General features: G+C 25.1%; 2 protein-coding genes across 2 annotated transcripts; one reads left to right on the top strand and one right to left on the bottom strand.

Moving 5' to 3' along the window:
* The first annotated feature begins 217 nt into the window (after positions 1 to 217).
* Positions 218 to 19,958, top strand: LOC134831215 (insulin gene enhancer protein isl-1). The gene is made up of 7 exons (XM_063844888.1): positions 218 to 426; positions 13,932 to 14,252; positions 14,900 to 15,082; positions 17,914 to 18,034; positions 18,381 to 18,543; positions 19,305 to 19,517; positions 19,584 to 19,958. Exons 1-7 carry the CDS (start codon positions 252 to 254, stop codon positions 19,752 to 19,754), a joined length of 1,347 nt encoding a protein of 448 aa, XP_063700958.1. The 5' UTR covers positions 218 to 251; the 3' UTR covers positions 19,755 to 19,958.
* A 1,463-nt stretch (positions 19,959 to 21,421) lies between these two features.
* Positions 21,422 to 25,597, bottom strand: LOC134830031 (alkaline ceramidase). The gene is made up of 4 exons (XM_063843380.1): positions 25,459 to 25,597; positions 25,051 to 25,233; positions 24,971 to 24,997; positions 21,422 to 22,230 (listed from the first exon to the last, which is right to left on the bottom strand). Exons 2-4 carry the CDS (start codon positions 25,192 to 25,194, stop codon positions 21,616 to 21,618), a joined length of 786 nt encoding a protein of 261 aa, XP_063699450.1. The 5' UTR covers positions 25,195 to 25,233; positions 25,459 to 25,597; the 3' UTR covers positions 21,422 to 21,615.
* Positions 25,598 to 27,621: the final 2,024 nt, after the last annotated feature.

The raw sequence follows: 27,621 nt of genomic DNA, 5'->3' as shown, positions 1-27,621 counted from the left end.
TAAAGAAAAAATGTGTTAAAGCCAAAAAATCTCCAGAAAAATTTCAGTATTTAAAAAAAATTAATTAAAAACCCAAAAAGTGCCTTTTGAGTATTATTTAAAAATTAAAAAAAAATAAATAAAAAAGATTATAATTAAAAAAGAAATGTTAAATAGGCTCAAAAAATAAAAATTAATTAAAAAATAATTTTAAAAAAAATTAAATTAAATTAAAAAATAATTCCGTAAACGAGCCTGATTAAATTTTATTCATGGTAATGGCAGAGATCGGTGGCCCCTTGGCTCACCAACTACCACTCCACAATCACAACCATCGTGGTGCGTTGCAGCCCTCCCTTGTTATGAACCATCATCTGGATCTGGATAGTTGCGGTGGTCATACAGGCAGCGGCATTCTCGGATCTGGCGTTGGACAAACGGATTTAAGTGAGTTTCTATATTTTTCTTTAATTTTCCTCAAAAAATACAAAAAAAAAATTAAAAAGGAAATACCGTCGCTAAGTCGCTCTTTTTGTTTTCCAAATCAATCAAATCTCCCGAAAATAAAAACATTTTTAAGAAGATTCCCCCGAAAAAAACGCGTCTTGCGTGTGTTTGTTGTACCAGAGAGAGACATGAAATGAAAAGAAAAACAAACAATCCATTAAAAGTCCATTAATATTATTCTTGTTAAAAGCAACATGCCGCAATATTAACATTCTCGTCTCCCGTCACAGTCACTTTTCTAAGACAAAACGAGATGTTCACCTTTCTATGCGAGGTACGGCACGGCATGCATTTTAAATATTGCATCTGGTATTTATTTAAATATGTTTTTCGGTCTTGTTATTGTTGTTCTTTATGACGAGAAAGGCACTGGAGGTTACCACTGCATTCACAAAATTTAATGTATTTTTGTGGTTTTTCGAGATTTTTAAGAGACAAAGGAAATGCATAAAAGTGATAAAAGGACCATTTAGTAAAATTGAATTTTATTTCAAGTAATTGTGGGATTTTTTTTAATTGTGAAAATGTGTCAAGATTTTGATGAGAAACATATTTTTGATTATTTTTTGCTACTATTCTCAGTTTTTTGCGGAAAAGAAGAAATTCTTGAATTTAAATAGTAATTTTTCTATAAAGAAAATAATTATTTAATTGATTTCTTTAAAAAATTCTTTAAATTGACTTTTAAAAATTATTTAAAAAAAATAATTAAGAAAATAAATTTAAATAAAATTTTACATATTTAAAAACTTTTTTTTAATAAAAATTAAAATGAATTAATATATATTTTTTTATTAATTAAAAAAATTAAATAAAACTTTTTTATTAAAAATTAAATTTATTAAAAATAAAAAAAAAAATAAATAAAATAAAATTTATAAAGAAATAATTAAAAAATTTTAACCTAACATTATCAAATATATTAAATTTATAAAAAAATTTAAATTGACTTAAAAATTTAAATTTTTATTTTTTTTAAATTAAAATATTTTAAAATGTTTGGATTTTTACTAAATAAAATTATTTCAATGACATTTTTAAAATTTATTTTTGTTTAAATAAAATAATTTTGAGCTAATATTTTAATTCAAATATCATGAAGTTTTAATTTATATTTTTTTATTATTTATTTTCTTTAATTAAAAAAAAATTAAATTAAATTTACTTTTATTAAAAAATTCTAAAAATTATTTTTTTTTTAAATAAATAATAAATTTTTGCTAAAAATCAAAAACAAAAAAACTCAAAAGTCACTTTCATTCACAAATTTAAAAATAAAATTCCAATCAGAACTCCCTCAATAAATTCTCACTGGAATTCTCGTCTGAATCTCTTAATTACATCCTCCAATTTCCAGACATAAAATTTTCTGGTCAGAAATTCTGACTCACGATTGTATCGTAAAACGTAACGTATGACTCTTTAAAAAACATAAAATAAAAATAAATGTGAGAATAAAGAGATTGGGAAGCGCAGATAAGGATTTTTACAACTAAATATTTTTTTTTGTTACAACTAGACTTGGTTGTTAAATATTTATCTAAAACAAAGGGACAACCAGAAAATGTGTTAATTTTTATTTATTATTTTTTTTTGTTGTATGTTTTGCTAAACTTTAATGATTCCAAAGAGAGATAAATAATAATTTTTTTTACGATTTTTTTTTTATTTTTTGGCTTAGATATGAATTAAAAGTTATCAATGAAAAATTTTTTTAATCTAAATATTTAAAAAAAAGTTAAAAAATAAAAATTAATTTTCATGAACTAAAAATAAAAATCGCAAAAATTAGCAATAAATAAATAAGAAAAAAAAAATAATAAAAAAAAAAAAATAAATTTAATTAAAAAAATAAATTAAAAATAAATTAAATTAAAAAAAAAAATAAATTTGAAAACAAAATTAATTTTTAAAAATTAAAAAATTAATAAAAATAAAATTATTTAAAAATAAAAAAAAAAAAAATTAAAATAATTTAAAAAAAAAAAATAAAATTTAATCAAACAAAAAAAAACGAATAAAAAAAATTTACCGACGGCTAAATTAATTCTTTGCTAACATTAACGTCAATATTCAAATATTCATACGAAAAATATTTTTTCCATATTTTCTTCAAAAAAATTACAAAATTCGACGAAATCTGTTAAAAAATTGACGATTTCTTGTCTGTCTATCATTTTTTTCTCGCTTTTTACAGACAACATCGTCGTCGTTCATTTGGAATTTTGTTTTATAAATTAATCAGTAATTTATATTTTGCTCACTACCCACGCAGTACAAATTTTTCTTTTATTATTGTGTGTTCGGAATAGCATCAAGTTGTGTCTATTTGACGCCCACACGAAAATCTGAAAGAAAAAAATGTTTAAAATCTCTTGTTTTGTTTTGCGCCTTGTACGTGCGCCTTGTTGTCCACTCAATCATTTTAACGCAAGCGACCTACTAACCAAACCGCTGCCATAAAAATAATAAAAAAAAAATTCGAAGGACCTCTGAAATGCCTTCCGAATTAAGTTATTTATGAATCATCATCGGGGTTTTTATGATTATTATTCAGTTTCTCTCACATAGATGATAATAAAATATTTTTCGGCGATGATCGTTGTGTAAGAAAAAGGAAGAAGAGAAGATGAAAAAAGTGGATGGCGCCTTTTTAAACCTTTTCCTTGTCTTATCTTGGCGCGACATTTTTTATAAGTAACTCGAAAAGTTCTTATTTTGACTCTCTTTCTCGTTTTTTTTATTTTTAAGGAGCTTAGTCAGAGTTGTGTTGTGGATATATTACACCTTCCTTATCACACAAATTTTATTTCTATCTAGGTTTTTGCCCTTTACGATTTTTTTTCTCTCTCGTCCTGTCAATAAACGATGACGACTTGTTTTTAAATATTTTCTGTCCTTTTGTTTCAACATTCTTGAGATTATTTCTTCTCGAACATGAATGAACTGCGAATGCATGAATGACACAGCGTGTCTTCTGGTTTCTTAATCGCATCAACGTAAGACGTCACATCAACCTTGCTTAAGCTCTTGATCTTGTCAAAACATCAATAAAAGGACAGGTACATTTTTTTCATAATTTTTTGTCGTTTTTACGCTTTTAGAGACGAAAAAATGCGCTTAAGTAATTTTTTTTTGTCACAAAAAATTTTAATTTTTCCTTGAATGAAGATACAACGCCACTAAATACCGTAAAAAAAGAGTAAAATGATGATGATTTAAACGGAATTCAGTTCATAAAAATGTTTCGTTTGGCTCATGTTTCATGTGTTACATGTCAAAATATGAAGAAAAATAATCCGATCACATGTTTATCTGGTCCGGTTTCGTTGCATGAAGGAGTCCTCTAAGTTGTTAGTCATGCTTTGTTACGACGACGTTGAACTGGAGCAATAATAATAACAAGTCGCATTAAAATGTGCCACAAATGAGATTATTTCTTCATTTTCGTTTGTTTTTTGTTGTTTATTCAGGTAGTTTTGGGCATTAATTGGATTACACGTTAATGTAATTATTTTTATGAATTCCATAAGGTCGTCATTTTTATTTAAATTTAGAAAAAATAAATAAATATTTTCAATAAAATTTTAATATTTTGCACTAAAGTATCAAATTAAAAAATAAATAAATATTTAATTAATTTTTAATTTTTTTTTATAATTTTTTTGAATTAATTAACAATATTTAATATTGACAATTTTTAGATTTTATTTAAATTTAATTTTTAATTTAATTAAAAAAAATAATTTTATTAAATAAAAATATTTTTAAAAAAATTATTAAATATTTAATTTTTAAATGTTTAAAAAATTTAATAATATTTATTTTTTTAAATAAAAATTTCATAAACTTTAAATTTGACAAAAAATATTTTAAAATAAAATAACAATTTTTAATATTAATTTTTTTAAATAAATAAAAAAAACTAAATATCCAAAGACGAATCTTTTATTTATATCTGAAAAAAATATCAAAAAATATCTGTCAAAGAACAGAAAAAATTAAAATATTTTAAATTAAAAAAAAAATATAAATTTTTATATTTTATTAATAATAATTTATAAAACATTAATTTATTTTTCCTAATAAAAAAAATTAAAAATCTGAAAAAAATAATTAAAACTTGATAAAATAAAAAAAAAAAATAACATTTTCAATTCGAATTTTGAATAAAAATAATAGGTATTTTTATAAATTTCATGAATTCGTAATTTTTTATTCATTTACTTTAATTTTTTTTAAATGAAAAAAAAATTAAATAAAAATTATTTTTATTACTTTCTTAGATTCGTTTTTTGTTTGAATTTTAAAAACATAAAAAAAAAATAAAAATTCTACAAATCCCATAAACTTGTCTCCTTTTATTCAACATTAAATTTAAATATTTTTTGGGACACACCAAAAATTCTAACAATTCGTTATTTATTAGAAGATAAAGAAAAAAAAATCAAACAAAAATAAAATAAAATTAATGATTATGATTCTATTTAAGACGCAGCTTGTGACAAATGTGTCAACCGCGAATTTTTTTTCATTTTAATTTTTTTTTCGAACAAAACAGAAAAAGCAAGCTAGATGACCCATATCAAACGCACCGCTAGCGTAAACGAGTACTGTGGTGCGCTCAACAAGAACTGATAACGATCGAATTTCAGATATGCGCGTGCTCATTTGTATTTTTTTTTTATTTTTTTCGTCTCTTTTGCTGCTGCAAAGTTCTGTCGGTCAGTCGCTGTCGTCGTCGTGAGATATGTAGTAGTAATAAAATAAATAAAATAAAAAATAACGAAGCGACAAGCGCGTTATTTATTTATTTATGTGGCTAATGATGTCCGATGGTCACTACTGCTTGGCTGTTTTTTTTTATAAAAAAAATATATAAAAAACTTAATAAAATAAAAATAAATTGAATTTTACACCTAATTTGAATGATTTTTTGTTGTATTATTGCCTTTTTTCGTACGCGCAAAATTTACATATTATGCAAAAAAGTAAAAAAGGGTGTCACAGAAAACGAAGAATTTATGCTCGCGTATGTTAATTTGGTATTTATGTTGCTGGAATCTGTGTTCAGAATGTCCACAGATGGCTCGGAGGCAGATCAAAGGACATCCGAAATCGTTTATCTCGCTAAAAATCTAGAGACCACACACTTTTTCAAGGGATAATTAATGGAAAAAGTGGGCAAAAAATAATAAAAAAAAAAAGTTTTTGACATGTTTCGATGTAAATTTATAGATTTTGTCACAAAAAAATCAATAAAACAAAATCTAGCACCTGAATGTGAAGAACAAACAACAATAACAATAAATCTTTTCAGCATCACGCGGTAGCTCTCTTGGTGATAGACACCGCTGTGTTAATGTTCTCAGTTTTTTTTAAATTTATTTTTGTTACAATCAAGCAATTTTAAATAAATTTCAAAAAAAAAAGTAACATGAAAAAAAATAATAAAATGAAAAAAAAGAGCCCGCGATCAATAGAGGTTCAATATAAATAATTTAATATATTATTGGTAATAAATTCAGTAGCTAAAGTATGCTAATTAGCTAAGAATGTGTTTCTTTTCGTTTTATTAATTAATTCAAATGGATTTTTATTTATTTATATTTTTTTTTCTTAGTTTCTTTCACTTCACTCCAGTTCTTAATGTTTGTTTGTTTGTTTTGTGACGATGACGACACATGATCAAGAACAGTTGCATACACCTTTTTTCCTTCGACAACGAGCAAGACAAGCCAGAGTGCGAGTGTTTAATATAATAAATGATACCTGAGCTTCTTTTGAGAACGGTTTGAAGTGACCGACACAATGTTTTTTTTTCGTTTTCAATTTTTTTTTACATATTTTAATTTTTTTTAACGCTTGAAAATGTGGAAAAATATTTATCAAAAAATTTTAATATAATATTTTTTAATGAATTTTTGTGCATCTGCTCGATTATCAGAGTGATATTTTTTTCAATTGCAATTTTTTTTAACGGAAAATTTTAAAAAATATTTTTTTACAAAGAGAAAATATTGAATTTTAATTTAATTTAATTTTTAGAATGAAAAAAAAATTAAATTTAATTAAAACAATTTATTAAAATTAAAATTCAATTAAATTTAATCAATATAAATAAATTTCAGTTTTAGGCAAAAAATTAAAAAAAATACATAAAAAATAGTTTTTAATTTTTTTCTGAATTTTCAGAACATTCGTTTTTAAAAATTATTTATTCTAATATTTTTTTAATTTAAATTTTAATTCAATTTAAATTATTTACAAAAAATTTATTTAATTTACAACAAAAAAAATTAATTTTAAAAATAAAAAAAAATATTTTTTTGCCAAAATTTTTTAATAAAAATGTAAAAATATTTTTGTCAAAAATAATATTTTTTTTAAATGCCAATTTTAAATTTAAATTCCACAAATAATTGAAAATCGAATAAAACTATTTCATCAAGTCAACTTCAAGATATTAATCACACACTCGACCGATAATCTGTAACTCGATTTGACAAATCATTGATCTAGAATCAACTAATTTTGTGAGCTACTATAATTATCCGGTTATTTGCTTGTCAAAAGCAACCGCTCTCGCTTGTCTGTCGCTCATATCGTGTTTGGTTCTCACGACGATTGATCATTATTTTATTGAGATCAACAATTTTTTTCTGTTCTTTGACGTTTTTTTTTTCTTCACCGGACGAACAGATCGCAACGAAGGGCATTCAAAGCGATAAAAACAGAAGCACACAGCTGACCAACACTTTTATTTCCTTTTTATCACGGACCGTATAAATAATTCAAGATTCTACAATTTTTTTTTTTAAATTTTATTTTATTGAATAAAATAACAACCTGTTGTACGTCGTACGAGTCGCGTATCGAGACGAGAGAGAGATAAGACAAGTTATTATGGCTTACTAGTCACAACTTTTCACAGTTATTTGTTTGTTTCGTTTATTTAATTAAAAAAGATATATTTATTGTCGTAAACTTACGAGATTATTTCTGTCGTAAAGTTAATGATTAGAGGTCGAGGTTGAGAGAGAAATAAAAAGAGGTCAAGAATTCTTTGTGGTATGTTGCTTTGGTTTTGAGTCAATAAAGTGCAATAAAATTAAGAATTTTTAAAGAAATTTTATTAAATTTGTTAAAAATTTGCTAAAAAAATTTTTTTAAAAATTTAAAAAATATCAAAGTTAAATTATTTTAATAATTAAATTAGAAAATTATTAATTTAATTAAATTTAATTATTAAATATTTAATTTAATTTAATAATTTAAATAATTATTTTAATTTAATAATTTAATTTATTAATTTAATAATCAATTTAATTTAATTAATAAATAAAAAATTAGGGAATTAAAAATTTATTAAAATTAATTTTTAGTCAAATGAAAATTTATTTTTAGAAATTTTATATAAAAAAGGTTAAAAATCAATAACTAATTAAAAATAATTTATTTTATTTAAATAAAAAATAAAAATAAATATTTTATAAAACTTTTTAATATTAAATTTAAAAAATTTTTTTAAAAAATTGCAAAAGTCAAAATTGTTTAAAATTAAACAAAAAAAAGTTAACAAAGCTACAAAAAAAATTATAAAACTAAAAAACTAAATTATTTTTTTTTAATTAATTAAATTTCAATATAAAACAATTTCTCCAGTTTTTATCATAAAATATTTTAAATTTAAATTAATTAAAAATTAATTTAAAAAAAATTAAATAAATTTATGTTTTTTTTAATTAAAATTTCGTAGGCAATTTTTAATTTAATTTTAAAAATAAATTTGATAAAAAAAATTAAAAATGATTTCTTACAAAATAAAAAATTTTTGAAAACAAAAATCATTAAAAATAATTTTTCAAACTATCCTAATAAAATTCTAAAACTTCTAAAAACCCCGAAAAAAAATTCGTACGTGCCTTTTTACAAAATCACACATAATTAATAGACACCAACGATCACGTTCCTCGCTTCTCGCACCTCCAACTACCTGCACACTATGTAGTAAATAAATATAATTCCTTAAACGATGGTGAACAAGAAGAGCAGAAATCTGTTTGAACGAGAAAAAAAAACGACTAAAACAAAATAAATTATAATAATAAAATAAAATCAAGATCGTTGTTGCTGTTTTCTTCCAGAGATGAATATTTATATTCGAACTTTATATATTTTACACTTGAGTTCGTTTCTTTCGTACTTTGCCAGAGGTTTATTATAAAAGAATACCGACACCATGTTTTGTTTGTTTTGAATTTTTTTTCGTTCGTTCTTTTGATCAAACACATATTTTATTATATTATTCACGTTTATTCAGTGGACAACTTGTGGTCGGGTTTTATTTATTTGGATTAATGCATTAATTTTTTTTTTATTTTTTTTTAAATGCCCGCGAAATTTTTCCTAGATGAAAAATCTTCGGGAGTTCGCAAGTAAATATAAAAAAAAAAAATTGTGTGCACATGCAATCATTTCTTTATTTTACGTTAATAAATGTGTACATAAATCTTTAGCGAGACGCTAAATACCTGAATTTATACTTTTTCTCGTGTGTCTTTGCATGTTTGGTTATTTCGTTGAAGAATAATAAACAATGCGCGACTGATGACGACTCACTCTGATGGACTTTTGCAGAATAAACGGACAGATTTATTTGAGTATTTTTATTGGTTTAGTACCGCAGCAAGAAAAATTGTCCGAGAATTGTAAAATAAACAACGAGAGAGTTATTATTTGTTGTTCAAATATTTATCGTGCGATGTGTGTGACTTTGAAATTTTTTTTTAATTTTTTTCCTGCAATTCTTGAACTTTCTTACTTTTAAAAAAATCGGAAAATCCCACTTTCTTTCGCAAAAATGCGGAATTTCTTATCAAAATATTTCTAAAAAAGCGAAATTTCGGCAAAAACGGAAATTCCCCGATCCAGTTTTGCAATAAATAGGTGACAAAGTGTCTCCGATGCTTTCTAGAAATAAAAACAAAGTGAGCGGCAAGACAAAAACAAAACAATTATTTTGTTAAAATTTTGCCGTAAGACGTTGACTAATAGTATTAATAGTGCAACATGACACACATGCACGTACAAAAGTTGCATTATTCAGGTTTAATTGCAACACGTGTAGTAACGCTTGTACTTTGTGTGATTTTTCAATATGTAACATTCATTTACGATTATCAATTAGAGCCGACATTATGTTCAGCGCGTTTGACTTACAAAGCAGGGAATTCTTTAGTGCGGTAAGGTATTTTTTGAACATGTAGCGTTTTGTGTTGCGCGACGTGTTTAACCTTATTTTGCTTTAATGAACTTGCATCATGGAGAAGATGCTTTGTGGGTTAAATTAATTTTTTAAATGAATTTTTAAGATCAAAATTTTGTCTAAAATTAAATTTTTAATGATTTTTTAAGTGAAAATAAATTATTTAGCTTCAATTTTTCAGAAACACATAGAAACAAAAAAAAAAAAGAAAAAAAGTTTTCGACATAGATATCTGGAATTTTAAATATTTCTTATCAATTTTTTTTTAAATGAATTTTTTTAAAGCTTTTTTTAATTAATTTAATTTTTTTTTAATTTATTAAGTTCTTTAATTTTTGAAATATTTTATTTAAGTTTTTATTTTTTTAAATACATATTTTACTTAAATTTATTTAATTTAATTTAAATTGTTAAATTAATTTAATTTTTTGAATTTAAAGTTCATTATTTGAACAAAATATTTAATTTTTAGAAAAAAAAAATAAAAATTTAAATAGAAAATAAATTTATTTCAAAAGTTGTCTTAAAATTGCTTAAAAATCATGTAAAATATTTAAATCTCTTTTTTAAGGTGATTTTGGTTTTCAAATAAAAAATATGAAATTAAAATTAATTATTTAATTTTATTTAATTAATACTTGTTATAAAAAAATTTTTTTTAAATACCTAAATTATTTTTTTTATTTATTATTTTTATTTTATTATTTTTTTAAAATTATTTAATTAATTAATTTTAAATAAAAAAAAAAATAAAATTTATGAAATAATTTGAAATAAAAATTATTTCTTTTAAAATTATATTAAATTTAACAATTTAATTAAATTTAAATGAAACATAAATAAATTTAAATTACATTAAAAAATAATTAAATGTAATAAAAATTTATTATTCATAAAAAAAATATAAAAAATAAATTTAAACGAATACAAAATAAATAAAATATTTAATTAAAATAATAAAATAAATAACATTAAAAAATGAGTTAATTAAATTTAATAAGGTGAAAAAAAATATCAATAATTTTTTTTATAATTTTTTAGATTTTTTCGATAAAATTCAAAATTTTAATCACATTTCAATCGTTTTTTAAAAATATTTACAAAAAATCCCTTCAAAGCATTAAAAACATAACTAAAAACACCCGAAATCACCTTCAAGCCTGACATTCACCCCGCAACACAAAGGCATTTTTGCATGTTGTTCGGCACATTTTCTGATCTGCGGCACGTTTGATAATCATTAAATTGTATATAAATTACGCGGTTAAATGCCAATCCAAAGCCGAGCAATGTTTTAACACTTTTTTTTTCAAACGAACACACGAAAAATAAAAAGGAGTAATCGTGACTCTGATCATGAAATTAAAAGATATTAGCGGCAATTTTTTTCGTTGTACGTAAAATGAAGTCATGTTAAAAAAACTAGATTAGCCATTAAAATGTCTTGTGCCTTTTCTCTCGAAAAATCAATTAATTTTTACATGTGGCAATCATTCTGTCAGTAAAACTGTCGATCGGTCGAATTTTCTATATTTTTATTTTTTTTATGAATAATAATGGTCGCATTATTATCCGGTATTAATGGTAATGATGATGTTGCAGCTAAAATGCTGCAATGAGAAGCGATGACTAGGTGATATCTTCTTTAGCTCCATACAGAAAAAAAAAATCATCATCATCATTAGTGGTCGTTGTCGTACAATAAATTGTTATTACAATGGTTATTGGCGTGCTTTGAACGAGACCTGAGCAATAATAATGGCTTCTATCATTTCATCGCATCGGTCGCTCCTCTTCCAATTGGTTACAGATACATTTTTTACCCAGCGCGGCATTATTTTTTAATATTTTAACGACGAAACATGGAAAAAGAAGAAGCGCAAAATGTTTCATGTGATCGCTGGAGATGATAAAAATTCTTGTTCTCGTACGACGTTCGTTAAATTTCAAACAATAAAGCGTCACGAGACACCCTATCTCACCATTTTTATTGTTTCTGTAACAAAAAAAAATATTTTTATAACAAAACCGTCGTTTCTGCCTTTCTTGCATATGTAAAAAAGAAAAAAAAACGAGAACCAGTTATGGCAGCAAAGTAGCATTCATTTTGTCAGTTATTGAATATAAACGAAGAAAAAAAATAATATAATAAATATTCATAAATGTATAGATAACGCAAGAAAAAAAATTTACAGTGGCCGATCATAATTTATTAAATAAAAAAAATAAATAAAAAAAAATAAAAAAGGGGAGTTCAAGAATCCTGAATTAAACACGAAAACCGCAACATTGTTGCTTAATTAACTTTTTTTCTGTTAATTCGTTAATGAAGAACAAGAATTAAAACAATATAATTTATGTTACAATTTCACACACGGTTGCGCGATTTCTGCACGATTTTCTTATCAAAGTTAGAAAAAAAAAATTATTCAGAGAGAAAAAAAATTATTTGCATGACATCTTGATACGAAAGTTACATTGTTGTAACTCGCAAGGTATAATTATTTTTTAATCAGAAATAAGAAGTTGGTTTTGTTAATCGAATAGAACGTGAGAAATGTGAACAATGGATTAGGGGCACACGCGGTTCTTATCGATTTGTGGTTGTTTTGTGATGTAATATGAGGTTTTGTAATTTTTATGTTAGTAGAATTTTTTTTACTAAAATTAAAAAAAAAAGAAAATTAATTATTTTATGTGAATTTTTTTTTTTAAATATTTATTTTTATTAAATAAATAATTAATAAATTAAAATGGAAAAAATTAATTATTTAAATAATAATGAAAATTAATAAATAAAGTAAAAATACATAAAAAATGAATAAAGCAAGTGAAAAACTTTATTTAATTTTATTTAATGAATTTTTAATTTAAATTGACAGAATGACTTTTAATAAATAAATTTATTTTTACATTTTTTTTTTATGAAACTATTAATTACCTATATTACAAATTTTATTTTATTAAGTTTAATATATTTTTTAAAAAAAACAATTAAAAAATTAAATTATTTCATTAAAAAAAAAAAATCAAGTTTTATAAATAATAATAAATTTTATTTTTTTCAATATTTAATTTTTAAATTTTTAATTAAATTTTAAATATTAATAAATTAAATATTTAAAAAAATTTAATTAATAAAAATAAAAATAAATAAATTATTTAAATTGAATATATTATTTAATTAATATATCAAGTAAAAGTACATAAAAAATTAATTCTCTTTAAATTAATTATTTAAATTACAAATCTTTATAATTATTTAAAAAATAAAAAAAAAACAAAAAAAAAATATTTAAATTACATTACATAAATAAATTTTTATTAAAAATGTTAACAAAATTTTTATTTATTTTTTTTTAATTTAAATTTTATTTTTTTTTAATTTTTAAAATAATTTTTGTTTTGTAGAAAAATCGAAAAATCATTAAAAATATAAAAAAAAGATATTTAAAAAAATAAATCTAAAAAGAAATAAATTATCATAAAAAGTACAAAAGTTGACCTAAAAATGAACTTTAACGTGCAAAGAAAAAAAAATAACAAATTCATAATAAAATTTCCTTCTTTCAAAAAAATTCCTTTGACAAAATTCCTCATAACTTCCTTAAAGACATGTTCGACAAAACGAAACGAAAAAAAAAACCTTTAAGGAAACCAAGAAGGGGACTCCTCCTATTTTTATTTTTATAAAGCTCCACCTTGTGTATGCCGGTTGTTGTTGTCGTCGTTTCTCTCTTTATAACGCGTTGTCGTCGTCGTTATTATTGTCGTGTATTATAAATAATTCATTCATAAATCTATAGAACGAGATATAGACATTTTTTGTCGAACGCAAAGAAAATGTAACAAAAAAGAAAATGAAAAATAATAAAGAACAAGATCTTATCGTTGTATGTTTTTTTTTATTTTTGCTACCATTGCACGGCAAATCTTATTAAAAATTCATAATGTCTCCTTTTTTGCCACGGAAAAAAAATTATAAAAATCAGTACACGTAACAATAAAATTTTTTCTCGTCGTTATTTTGAATAAAAAAAAAATGAAGAAAAAGACCTTTTTTGTAGAAGAAATACAACTCGAGGGATTAAAAAATAATTTATGGTCGATATTTTATTAAGAAACTCGTAAAAAATGGCTGATTTTAATTTTTTATTCTCTTTTTCTTTCGTTTCAGAGAAGCAACGTCTCTCGCTGTGCGTCGGTTGCGGCGGACAAATTCACGATCAGTACATTTTACGTGTGGCTCCCGATCTGGAATGGCATGCGGCTTGTCTCAAGTGTCAGGAGTGCCGGCAGTTCCTCGATGAGAGTTGTACGTGCTTTGTGCGCGATGGCAAGACGTACTGCAAACGTGATTATACGCGACTTTTTGGCACCAAATGTGATAAATGCGGCAGTTCATTCAGCAAGAATGACTTTGTGATGCGAGCTAAAACCAAAATTTATCACATTGAGTGTTTCAGGTGTGCGGCATGTGCGAGGCAGTTGATACCGGGTAAGAAAAATTATTAAAAAAAAAATTAAAGATATATTTTTTAAAAAATTAAAATTAGTGAAAAATTTATTAAATTATAAAAATAAAATAATTAAAAATTTAAAATATTTTTTAATTTTTTTATTTTTATTTATTTTATTTTTATTAATTTTTTTTATTTTAAAATTAAATATTTTTTAAATCAAAAATTAATTAATCACATTTTTTTTAAATAATAAACAAAACAAAATAAATTTTGAAATAATTTTGATTTTAAATTAAGTTAATTTTTTTATTTAAATTAAATTAAATTAAATTTAAATTAATTTAAATTTTTTTTTTTTGATTGTAAAATTAAAATTAATTTTATTTTTATTAATTTTTTAAATTTATTTTATTGAAAAATTAAAATTTTTTTTAAGTTAATTAAAATTAAATAAAATTTTAATTTTTTATTTTAAATTATTTTTTTTTTATTTATTTTTTTTATTTTAAATATTTTTTTAAAATTAAATAAATTATCTTTTTAATTATTTTTTTTAATTAGTTTAATTTTTTATTAAAAATTTTTTAAAATTAATTTTATTTTTTATTAAATTTTTCAAAATAAATTATAAAATATTTAAATTAATTCAATTTTAATTAAACAATTTTATTTTTTTTAAAAGGTGATGAATTCGCTTTAAGAGACGGCGGCACGTTATATTGCAAAGAAGACCACGACGTACTAGAGAAAACATCTCCAACCTCCACAATTGCCCCATCGTCGATAGAAAATAACAATAATAACAATAACATCACAACGCTTAGCAATAATAATAATCACTCCAGCGAACTCGGATCAATGTCAGGTAAGGAAAACATTCGCTTTTCAATCAAAACGCAAAGTCCCACGAGACCCCGACGTTTGTTTATCCAGCGTTTTAATGATTTAATTAAATCCGAGAGTTCCCCCATGTTCGTATCTTTTATTTACAAATCATTACAAATAAAATATACCGCATCGTAATAAATAAACCTTCTTCAGTAGTTCTCAAGTGGACACCATCATTTGTTGTCTTGTTGTCATTTTAAAGACAAATATTGAAATAAAAATAGAACAGGTTCACCAAAACGAAAATCAAAAAATTTCTTATCTTTTATTTTTTTTTTTAATTTTATGTCTCGTTCTCAACTATGAGACAAGAAAAAAAAGTCGGGCGATATCAATAACGAACAATAAATAGTTGTCGTGCCTGATTATCTTTTTTTTTTTAACTTTTTCTTTGATGTTATCTATTTTTTTGATAAAATCCACTGGGACTTGGCAAAAAAAATTATGACGTAAAAATTTTTCGTCATAACGCGTTGAAAAAACCTTCACACAAAAACGTAAAAAAAAATTGAAAATGATATAACTACAAAATAAACAGAGAACAAAATGTGTTCAGTCGTTTTGTAAACACAAGTAACATGACTGGCGGCACATGATAAAAGAGATTTTTCGATATAACGACAATCGACAAGTATTGACTCGATTTTTAAGGGTTTTTATTAGGTGACTGCTTGTTTTTTCTAAAATTTTAATTTTTTTTGTATAATGGAATGTTAGGTTTTGTCGCTTTTGTTGTAATTTGGATGTAACAAAAGAAAGTTTGGATTTTATCAAGTTCATCAGTAACACTATGAGATGATGGGAGAAAAGAAATTTGTTGAATGTTATCGCGAAATTAAATCATTTAAGGATTTTTTAAAAAATTATTTGAAGGTTTTGATGAAAAATCAAGGGTTCTGAGCGCTTTTTTGTATTTTTATTTATTTCAAAAATATCCCATTTAGAAAAAAAATAAAAAATTTTTGAAATAAAAAAAATTTGTAGATTTTGAGAAATAAATTAAAAATAAAATTAGAAAAAAATATATTAAATAAAAAATTTTATTATTTATTAAACTTATGAATTATTAATTAAAATAAATATTTTTAATATTTTTTTATAATTATTTTTAAAATAATTAAAATAATAAAAAAATAAATGTAAAAAAATTTATTAAAATTTTAAAAAAATATTTAAATAATTAAATACCTATGTAATTTTTTTTCAATTTAATTTTTTTTTTATTTAAATTAATTATTTTTTAATTAAAAAAATTTTTATTTTTTTTATTAAAAATCTTATAAAAATAACTTTTTTGTCACACAAAAACGCTTTTGAGTGTCGAAGTTATTAAAAATGTCGCTCGGCGTGTTTCTTTTTATGCTGCCTGCCATTTGATACATGATAAATAATGATGTTAAAGGAAGCAGATAAAATCAAAAACATTCATTGGCGGTACTTTCTGTACTTTTTTTTAGCATACGTCGGTCTTCTTACCTATTTACAGTTTCATAATAACTCTCTTATTACCTAACAAAGAGCAAGTCGACTTTTTTTTCTTTTTAATAAAAAAAAAATTAGAAAAAGAACAAAATGAATCCTTCTGTATTTTATGTTTCCATTACTTGCTAAAAAAAATCGTTTTTTCGTCTTTAGCTGGAAAACATAAAAAATGCAGACAGTTTCTCCGCGATAAGATAATGTTGAACAAGATTTTTTTTTCCTCCGTCTTTCATCGTCGTCTTACTTTTTTTTTGCAGTACAGTTAAAAATCCAGCAAAAATAGCTCAGTTACGATAAATTACATTGGCATGCATCGAGCAAAAATTATCAAAATCAGTACAACGTTGCTTCTTGTCTTCATTGTCGTGTAATCTATGCGCTTTGAGATTAAACAAAAGTCAATAAATTTTACAAATTCTGAAGGTTTTTAATAGAAATTTGAATTTTTGAGTAAAGAATTTTAATTTTTTAAACTATTTGGTATTAAATATGCATAATTTTTTAGAAATCTTTATTGATTATTATTAAAAACGTAAAAATTTTTTGAATTTTTTTGGATCAAAATGAGCAAATGAAAATTTAAGAATTTTATCAAATTTTTTAAATATTATAACAAAATTAAAATTTTTAAAAAATTTTAATATTTTTTATAAAATTTTTACAAAAATAAAATTTTTTTCAGTAATAAATTTTGTTAAGTCTTTTCCAACAAAAAAAAAAAATCTGAATTTTAAAAATATTTTGTAACAAATTATTTTTTTAAACTAAAAATTATAAAAAATTAATAAAAATAATTTAAAATATTTTTTTTTAATATTTTTAGAAAAAAATCGATACCTTGAAAAATTCTTAAAAAATTTAATTTGATAAAAAAAAATTATTTTTAATCAAGAATTAAATATTTTTTAGTCGTTTTTGGCTTAAAAAGCGCTAAAGTCTCGTTAAAATGAAAAAAATATGTTTATTTGAAATTTATGCGATTTTTAATCATTTTTATCCATCCATGAGTATCGGCGATCGATACACAAAAATAAATATCAAGAGGCAGAGCAAAATGTATAAGATAACGAACAAGCCAAAGAGTAAAAAAATCCCGCCTTATCTCAATTTATTTAAATAAATTGTATCTGTATGTAAAAATTTCTTCTGTTCATGCATTTTTCTTTCATTTTAATTATTTTATTTGTACACAAAAACGGTACAGAATAAATATAATTGTCGTCGTTTTTATAAATTTATCGTCTTTTTCGTTCTTTATTACAATTTTTTCTTTTTTCATTATTAGAAAAAAAAACTAACTTTATCTTTTTTTTTCTTTTTTTTTAGACTCAGGCTCCGAATCAGGTTCTCACAAAAGTAGTGTGCGTGGTAAGACGAATGGACCGGGCGATGGCAAGCCAACACGAGTTCGAACGGTCTTGAATGAGAAACAACTTCACACGTTAAGGTAAGAATTTTTTTTTCGGGCTTTTAATTGCCGTGGGTTCAATGTCTCTCTCGCGCGCACCGATTTCACATGCAGTTTAGCACCTATCACCGTGTATTTGTGATGCATTTACCGTAATTAGAGTCATCCGGAGTTCTACTTGTCAACGGTTGATTGTTTCGGTAGCTGTAAGTGATAGGTGTTAACTGGCCCAGACAATGGCTTTTATTGATGCTTTAATTGACACCTTGCACGTGTATGTCAATTTTATTTCGATACAAAGCTTTGCCTTTTTCGTTGCGGGAATGACTTTATTGTCGTCGAGTCAATGCACGAATATTTATTTTTTTGTCTTTTTTCTTCACAGAACTTGTTATAACGCCAATCCGCGACCCGATGCACTCATGAAGGAGCAACTTGTGGAGATGACGGGACTTTCACCGCGCGTTATTAGGGTTTGGTTTCAAAATAAACGGTGCAAAGACAAGAAAAAGACGATTCAGATGAAGCTGCAAATGCAACAAGAAAAGGTAAATTTTATTTAAAAAAATATTTTATTGAATTAATTAAAAAAATGACTTAAAAAAATGACTTAAGTTTTTCTTAAGAAAACTTAATTTGAAAAGTTTTTTGAAAAAAGCCAAAAATTTTTTTTGCTTACATTTCAAAATAAAGTTAAATAAAAAAGCAAAAAAAAAAAAAAAAATAAAATTTTTTTTTCATTAAAAATGAAGCTTTTTCAAAAAAAATTACAACTTAAACTTAAGTATTAAGTCTTAATTTAAAAAAAAACTTAAGTCGACTTAAGATAAATTAGTTGACAAGCTTTTCATATTTTTTTTCTTTTTTGAAAAATATGTTTAAAAAGAGTTAAAAATAATTGAATTTAGCCTAATTTTAAAGTTTAAGTTTAATTTAAATTGACTGCGTTGGTTAAGTTTTAAGTAAAATTCGCTTAAGTTGACTTAAAAGAAATAAATTTGCTAATTTTTTTTTTGAAAATTTACGAAAAATTAATATTTTTTCACAAATTATGATCAAAAAGCTAAAAATTAATTAATTTTTGCTTAATTTAAACAATTTTATTGACTTAAAATTATTTAAGTTGACTTAAGATAATCTTAAATTGTAAATTTTTTTCTTAAGTTATTTTAAGTTTGAATTTTATTAAGTCAAAAATTTTAAAAAAATTAACTTCAAACTAAAAACTTAACTCTAAAAAAATGTTTAAGTCCTGCAAAAACAAAATAAAATAAATTTTCTTACAATTTTTCCTTAAATTTCATTTCAGGAGGGTCGCAAACTCGGCTACGGCATGCAAGGAATCCCCATGGTAGCCAGCTCTCCCGTTCGTCACGACTCACCGCTAAACCTCCATGGACTCGAAGTGACTGCGTATCAACCGCCATGGAAAGCGCTGTCAGACTTTGCGTTGCACGCCGATCTCGATAACGCCGGCAACATTAACACGCACACACCCGCCTTCCAGCATCTCGTGAATCAAGTAAGACAACGCATTGATCAGGAAGCCTCAAAGTACTCGCAAACTAATTTGAACTCTTCATTGCAGATGCACGGATACGACACGGGCGGTATGAATCAAATGCCGCCGCATGGACCGCCGCCGCCGCAAATGAGCGGGAACCCCATGATGGATGGCACGGCGCATCATCATCCCGATAGCACCGATTCGTATGTCACGTATTTGGAAAGTGACGACAGTATGCAAGGGAGTCCATAGGACATGATCCAGGATCACTTTCCGGATGATGATTATTAGAAGAAAAAAAGTCTTTCGTTACTTGACATTTTTTGCGATTTGTTGATATTTTTTGTTTGAAATTAAATTAAATTAATTTTTTGTCTTGTAAATAGTTGTAAAAAAATTAATTTAAAGAAAAAATAGTTTCAATAGTTACAAAATGTACTAATTTTTAAAAACCTCTCAAAAAATTGTAAACTATAGAGAATTATTTAACACGTTAGTTTTTAATGAAATATTGTACGAATAGGAAAATTTATATAAAAACAAAGATAGAAATGAAAAAAAAACGAACAGTATCTTAAATACAATTTTAAAACGTACATGTTTTAAAACAAAACAAAAAATATAATTTTAAGAACGAATCTTATTAGCAAAGTAAATTTATTATTATATTATTATTAATTATTACAGATGAAAAAAAAAATAAAAAATATTATATAAGTGTATTGAAAGATAAAAAAATGATTTTTTTTCTCATTAAAATTTTAATCTTGTGAAGGCTTCTTTGAAATAACTTTTATTTTTGGGGCAAGTGCAAAGAGCAAAATTTTTCATTTTTTCTGATTTTTTAATTTTAGTATTTTGTGGTTAAAAATATTTAAAATTTAATTTAAGAAAAATTAAAATTTTAAAAAAATTAATTTTGAAAATAAATTTAATTTAATTAAACTTCAAATTGAAAAATTATAATTTCAATGTTATTTATTTAAATAAGAAAAAATTTAAATTAAATTAAATTTTTTGAAGAATCGGATTGATATTTACTTTTGATTTTTGTTCTTTCTAATAGATTTTTTTTTGTAAAAAAAATATAAAATTTTACAGTTAAAATTGTTTAGTTATTGATTTTTTTTTGTAATTTAAAAAAAAAATTAATTTAAAAAAATTTTAAATTAATAATATTGAATAAATTTGAACGATCTGTTTTTACGTTCAAAAAATAAATAATTTAAAAATTTTCAAAATAATATTTTCAAATTATTTTATTTTTAAAAATTAAAAAAAATGTGGGATTTTTTAAATATAATTTTTGAACTTGTACCATAAAAGTTATTTTTTTTTTAATTTTTTAACATTTTTTTATAGAAAATTATTACATGAATAAATAATTTCGTGACCTACCTAATATTAGAAAAATTGAGCAAAATTATGTAAAATTACATAAAAAAAATAAATTTTAAAAATTAAAATTCATTTTAAAAAATTTCAATAAAAATCTCAATTTTCAAACAAATATTTCTTCGATTTTAACAAAATAAAATATAAAAAAATCACTCGAAAATTTAAAAATATTTTAAAATCAAATTTAAACTCATACTTGACTCATTTTTGCTCTTTAGTTAAATAAAACTCAAACGCTTATCACTTTTTAAAATCGCTTAACTTTATTTCTATTTAAATTTTATTTATAATATGTATTTTATTATTCTTTATTATCACTTTAATGTCGTTATCAATTCAATCAATTATTATGAATGTTTAGATTCGAAAGCTCCTGTAAACTAGTCAAAGTTTGGTTATGCTGTATGTCATGAACAATTAGCATGATATTCAATATTTTTTTTGTGCATTTAACAAAGTTTTTCTATTCTACTAAAAAAATTTTTTTTTTAACTCACTACTTAAAAATTATTTTTTTCACGTCAAATAAAACTTAAAATTTTCGAGAAATCTCTAAAAAATTATTTTTCCTTGTAATTTTTTCTCATATTTAGAACGCAGTGTATACTTTGTAACATTTAAACTTTTTTTTTATCTCTAACAAAGGTAACTCTAAAGATAATTCTACTGATAAATCCTAATTAAAAATTAAAGCGTAGTACGGTCAAAAAAATTTTTAAATTTTGCCACAATCGATGCTGACGTAAGGTACGCACAACTCAAAGTCGTTACGTGGCCAATATTTTAAGCGTGGTCCCCATTCCGGCTTTTCTTCGCTCACGAAAAAGTAAGCGAAAAGCACGCAGATCGTATAAGCCGCAATGAAGATCAAAATGTGCCACAATCCATGCAAATACGGGAACTTCATCTCGGACCAAACGTCACAAAAAACGCGATCGTTGATCCAGCAAAAGATGGCGAGACCCAAAACGACGGCACATCGCACCCCAAGACGATAAACGCGGGCATCCTTTTCCAATCGCATCTGATGATAAATTAGATAGAAAGCCGGAAGAGCCAAGAACATGAGCGCAAATGCATTGATGGCAGGATTATAGATGGAAAGAACACTGGCGATGCCGGAGAAGATAAAGAGGGAAATCACGAAGCGACGTCTGTCGTTCTTGAAGATTTTCGGAAAATGTCTCTTCGGACAAAGACTGCTAAAAGCCACCATGAAGACCCATAAGATGCTCAACTCGTCGAGGAGTTGTCCCAAGAGACTGAGAGTAGCATGGAAGTACGCTGAGGAGAAGCCAACAAAGATCAGGAGAATCCAAACGATGTGGATCTGCAAAAAAATTGGTAATTATTTTATTTTTTTTCTTCTATCCGTTGCTTCAGATTTTGCTGAAATAGGTTCAAGCAAAAAAGGTTCTGAAAAGTTTAAGAAAATATTTGAAAAGATTTCAAAAAAAGTTTTGAATTTCAAGAAGAAACTTGATGGAAAGGATGTAGGGGAGGATGGGGTAAATTCAAACAAAAATTTTGACTGCATAGAAATCATAAAAATTTAGATATTCAAAAAATTTTGGATGCCATTTTGTAGCTTAGAATATTAAAACTTTACATTTTTAAATTTTAATGACGGAATATGAGAATAATAAAGGTTTGAAGGGTGCCCCATGTTTAAATTTATTCCATCTTCCCCCAAAAGTCAAAAGTTTTTTTTTTTTATAAAAATTGATCAATTTAGCAAAGAAAAATATTCTTTTATATGGTATTTCAAAATCGATGAGTAGAAATGAAGGGCTGAAAGGATAAATCGCACATAGCCATACAAACGGGTAAAAAGTCAAATTTTCAAAATGCTCCAAATTAATTTTTTTCAACTTTATTGTGTTCTTTATACTTTTTTAAGTCATTAAAAGTCATTTTGAACCAAACATTTCAATAAAACATTGAAATTAGAAGAACTTAAAAATCTCATTTTTTGCTTCATATGTGCGATTTATCCTTTCAGTCCTTCAAATATGAAAAATCTTATGGAAGTCTGTGGAAAATGGAACTTTTTACTGCTCGATATTTTGAATTCGAAATTTTGCTTGTTTTTTAATACTCTAAAATTATTTAAAACTAATTTGTCAAGTAATGAATGCTTTGATTCAAACTATAATTACTCACATTACCGTAATCTACATAATGCTAAGAGAAAAAAAACCGTTAAAATTCAAATGAAACGAAAAAATGTAGATAAATTAAGAGAAGGCTAATTATGAAGTTAAGAGAAAACTTTTTTAAATTTTTAACTTTTTTAAATTTTTTTTAAACAAATTTTAGTTGTATTTTTAAATTTTTTTGACACTAAAATGATAATTTCAAAATAAAAATACATAAAAGTACAAAATTAGTTGAAATTTCAAAAATTTTACGAACGAATTTTGACTTCCATTTTCGTTAAGAGAACAGATTTTTAAATTCTCTTAGCATTATGTAGATTACGGTACTCGATTTCATCATTTCATCGAAACAAGTATGGCATGAGATTTTTTGATGTTTTTGTGTTAATTAGGCCTAAAATTATCGAAAAAACCTAACTTAAAAATCTGGAATAAGCTTTTGAAATTTTAGACATTTTTAGTGGCTTTGGGAGTTTTTTAGTACCTCTTTGGCATACCCATCCAAACTAAAAGTGCCTAAAATTTCAAAAGCTTTTCCAGAACTTTGAATTTAGGTTTTTTGACTACTTTAGGTCTAACTAACAAGAAACCATCAAAAAAGCTCATTCCATACTTTTTCGATGAAATGATGAAATCGGGAGACGTAAGTAATTATAGTTTGGATCAAAGCAGTCTATACTTTGTAAATTAGTTGTAAATCATTTCAGAGTATCAAAAAAGAAGAAAAGCTTCGAACACAAAGTTGCGAATATTCTGAAATAGCCCCATTTTTCATAGACTTTCTTAAGATTTTTCATATTTTTGCTCATCGATTTTTAAAACTCATAGTACCGTAATGTAAATAATTCTTATGGAAAAAAATCCGTTCTATTAACAAAAAAAAGTTTTAAAATTCGTTCTATTAACATTTTTAAGTTAAACTTTTGAATTTTTAACGAAATTTTGAATTTTTCAATATTTTTAACAAAATTTTTGAGAGTTTATAATTTTGATGAATTTTAATTAATTTATTTTTTTTATTTTATGAGAAATAATTTCAATTTCTTTCTAAATATTTGCTAAAAAAAAATCAAAAAATTAACGGAAAATTATTGTTCTATTAACTTCAAAATTGATGTTCCATTAATTATTAGCATTTTTTGAATTTTTAACGATTTTTTTCCATAAGAATTATCTATGTTACGGTAATGAATATTTTCTTATCAAAAATTAATCAAAAATGATAAAATTTTAAAAGTAAAAGTAGAATTTGGAGACTTGATCTTCTCCTCTTGTTGAAATTGTATCATTTTAAAACAATTTCGAGTATACTTTTTGATTTATAAGATCATTTAGTAAACCTTCAAACATTCTGTAGAACAAAATTCTTCAAAATACGCCCCAATAGCTTTTGAAAAGGTCCAAAAATGAACTTTAGACCTCACAAAAAAACTTAAAATAAATCCAAAACTGCTCTTGGACTTGACTTGAAAATAATCAAGTTAGTTTCTACCAGTCCAGTATTCATTTTGTAAAAACATTGCATGATTTTCTGCAAAATTACCAATCACTTGTTCCCTTAACGACGCTATTTCAAGTCGTTTGTTATGATAAAGTAAGAAATTATGATAAACAGCATCGACTTTAAATTAAATACAAAGCACGTTTGCCTCGTACACCCATGACATTAACACCAATTGTAGTATTTGCAGTTGTACAAATATAGGAGCTCCCTGTATGGGAATCGTTGATAAACGAACTCGAAGGTTATTTGCTTGAATTATTAAGCCATTAATTGTTCGTTTTTTTTTCTCTGATGTACAACTCATCTAATAAACTTTGAGAGAATTTAGGACACGCACGTGGTTCGATATCACTTAGATCTTCATTTCGTCACTGATTTGACTTTGAACGAAGGTTAATGATACTCACCGCTGGCGTAATTAGTTTCCCATAATCCTAAAAAAAATCTCATTAAGATTTCTGATAAGAATTTCGGTCAATAAACTTACCTTGAAGAGAAATATCAATAACGGAGGTCCAACGAAGAACAACACATTGGAAATGGTATTCACGAATTCGGCAATTTCGGGAGTGAAAATGTAATTTGCCTCGCACCAATCCACGGGTGAACTTCCTCGTTCCCAAGATCCCATTTCTTCTTCGGGTTTTGCTCTCCAAAAATCTTGAAATTTCTGCAAAAAATACGCAATTTTTTACTCAACATTTATCACCAAACATGTCTTTACCGCAGCAGCGTAGTATATCAACATTGATTTGACACACTTTTGCGATATTTTGTAATCAACTTGTTATATTTATTTTGGTTCAAAATTGTATCAATGAATGAGTTCGGAAATTGCATAATCACTCGTAGTGAATTTTATCTCAGAATTTCAAGAGTTTCGGACGATTCTTACCTTGTTAGAACCAGCAATGTGTCAGAGATGCGGAAATATGCATGCAGAAAGATGTCTCAGATGTTTTACATCGCAACCTGAGACAAAGACTAAAAGTAAAAATCGAACTTCGAGCGAGTCACAACTTGTCTTTGTTGTGTTTTGTACTGTGAATAGTGAATGAATTTATCGACACAGCTGACGACGATAATATCGACAATTTTATGCGCAGCAGTAGAAAAAGCTGGAAAATCACATATGGAAGCAACGACATCTAACGGCCTACAGAGGAATTTTGGAAGCTTTCATTAAACAAAGTTCTTTGTGATTTTTGAATGAAAAGCAGTACAATAAGTAGCGAAACTACAATGAGCTGCGTTGTGAATGAATTGAGCTATTTCATTTTTTTTTTCCATTGAGCGATAAATCTGCATACATTTCGTTGTGTGTAGAAAGTACGGAGAAACATCATTGCGGAAGTGTACGTATTTTATTTTTAAAGAGTTTTAGCTTCCCTCTATTAGAGCAGGCTAACATAAGAAGAAGGAGGCAACCGTACGGACTGTCGTGGCATCAAACTCGACACTCTATGCTACTCGCCCGTAGATGTACGCGGTACGACGTGTAGGGGTTTCGTGTAAGTCAGGTAAGTGATCATTCTTATTTATTTAAAATGTAAAATGTATTGAAAAATAAACCGACGACAACTAAAAACGGAATTCGTTTCAAATTCAAATACGAATTGTCTATCATCTCTTGTCATTTTGCTAAGATTCACACTTTGTACTAAGGCGGCAGTGTATGGAGTAGGTTACGTTCGTACGTTTGTTTCTGAATTCGAAATTGAATCGTAGGCAAAAAACTTTGCTGTATATAAGTGTAAGGTTGTGTTGAATTCGGTACAGAAATAACACTGAAAAGACGAAAGGCGGGAGTTGCTGTTGGAGAATCGATCATGATTTCAATCAAGTTGGATTGGTAAGTTCTAAAATACTCCTTTTAACTCAAATTAAATTTTTCTAGAAGAAGCCCTATAACCATTGGAAGACTATGGTTCGATTCTAGATGTCTATGTCGAAAACTTTTTTCTGATATTTTCACTTTTCTACGTGTTTCTGAAAAATTGAAGCTAAATAAGTTCTTGTGTATTTTAAATAACTGGTCTGAATTAACACTTAAGACAAAATTTGGGTTTCGCAGAGAGAAACGAGCAGTTAGTTTAAGAAATTACAAAGCAGTTGGAGCTGGTCTAATTATCTGTTGGGTTTTTGTGACTTCCGAAATCAATTTATCTTTACCTAAACAGAGATTTTTCACGTCTTGTTTCATTCTCTTCTTCTTTGCTTTCTTCTGAATTTTTCGTCTTAAAACTAGTCAATTCATTTCTCAATTAATAATATTCAAGTATTATTCATGAGGTTAGCATTTTTTTTTTGGAAGGAACGAAGTCTTCTTCTTGGTTCTTGTCTTTGCATTTGTTCTTCTTCCGTGAGCCCGTAAAGTTGCCTTCTTTTCTGCATTTGTTTCAGCCATGTCATTCTTGGAGCTCCTCTTCGCGTATTGGCGTATCATTGAAGGTCAGTAAAAAAGGGAAAATGACGTTGACTTATGACAGGTGATTAGATGGTTTTGTTCATTGCTGATTCACGACAAAAAGCCAATGCAGAGCTTCAATCCTCAAACTACAATTAAGCATCTTGTTTATTTAGCTATAACATTCCAATTTGAAGATGTTTTCTATCATGTTCTTAGTTGAAATCTGAAATTAGATTCATATTTACCTGAAAAATTAACTGTTTAAAACATTAGTTCAAAAGATGTTCGAATACAGAAACCTTTGAGCAAGTTCAGGTAGATTTCTTCTTACAAGAAGGAACAAAACAAACGACATGCTACTTTGCTGGTGTCTTGGTGTATCTGCACGTTCACTTAGCGCATGTTTAATTTGAAAAATCATCAAAACACAGTCAGAGAGTATCACAGTGTAATTTTTAATATTGCTAAGCAGATGGTGCGCAATGTGCACAAACACATGGACTTGCCTCATACACGTTGTCGCTACATGTGAACATCAAGTACATGTGACTGGATGTACAGCAACACCCTCTGTTTTTCAGTTCGTCGGTATTTGTATCGTTGTTGAGCAAAGTCGAAGCTGAGGAAAAGCAAAGACACAACTCTTCG

Source organism: Culicoides brevitarsis, chromosome 2 (genome assembly GCF_036172545.1).
Source record: "Culicoides brevitarsis isolate CSIRO-B50_1 chromosome 2, AGI_CSIRO_Cbre_v1, whole genome shotgun sequence".
Lineage (NCBI taxonomy): Eukaryota > Metazoa > Arthropoda > Insecta > Diptera > Ceratopogonidae > Culicoides > Culicoides brevitarsis.
Note: the sequence above shows the minus strand (reverse complement) of the source record. Positions and strands in the feature narration are given on the sequence as shown.

Bases quoted from the DNA above. Each gene is read 5' to 3' on its own strand.
- LOC134831215 (XM_063844888.1), top strand. From the start codon at position 252: ATGGTAATGGCAGAGATCGGTGGCCCCTTGGCTCACCAACTACCACTC. The intron at 18,035-18,380 runs GTAAGAATTTTT...TTTTCTTCACAG, and splicing joins AAACAACTTCACACGTTAAG to AACTTGTTATAACGCCAATC. The intron at 19,518-19,583 runs GTAAGACAACGC...TCTTCATTGCAG, and splicing joins TCCAGCATCTCGTGAATCAA to ATGCACGGATACGACACGGG.
- LOC134830031 (XM_063843380.1), bottom strand. From the start codon at position 25,194: ATGGGATCTTGGGAACGAGGAAGTTCACCCGTGGATTGGTGCGAGGCA. The intron at 24,998-25,050 runs GTAAGTTTATTG...GATTTTTTTTAG, and splicing joins TATTGATATTTCTCTTCAAG to GATTATGGGAAACTAATTAC. The intron at 22,231-24,970 runs GTGAGTATCATT...ATTTTTTTGCAG, and splicing joins GGAAACTAATTACGCCAGCG to ATCCACATCGTTTGGATTCT.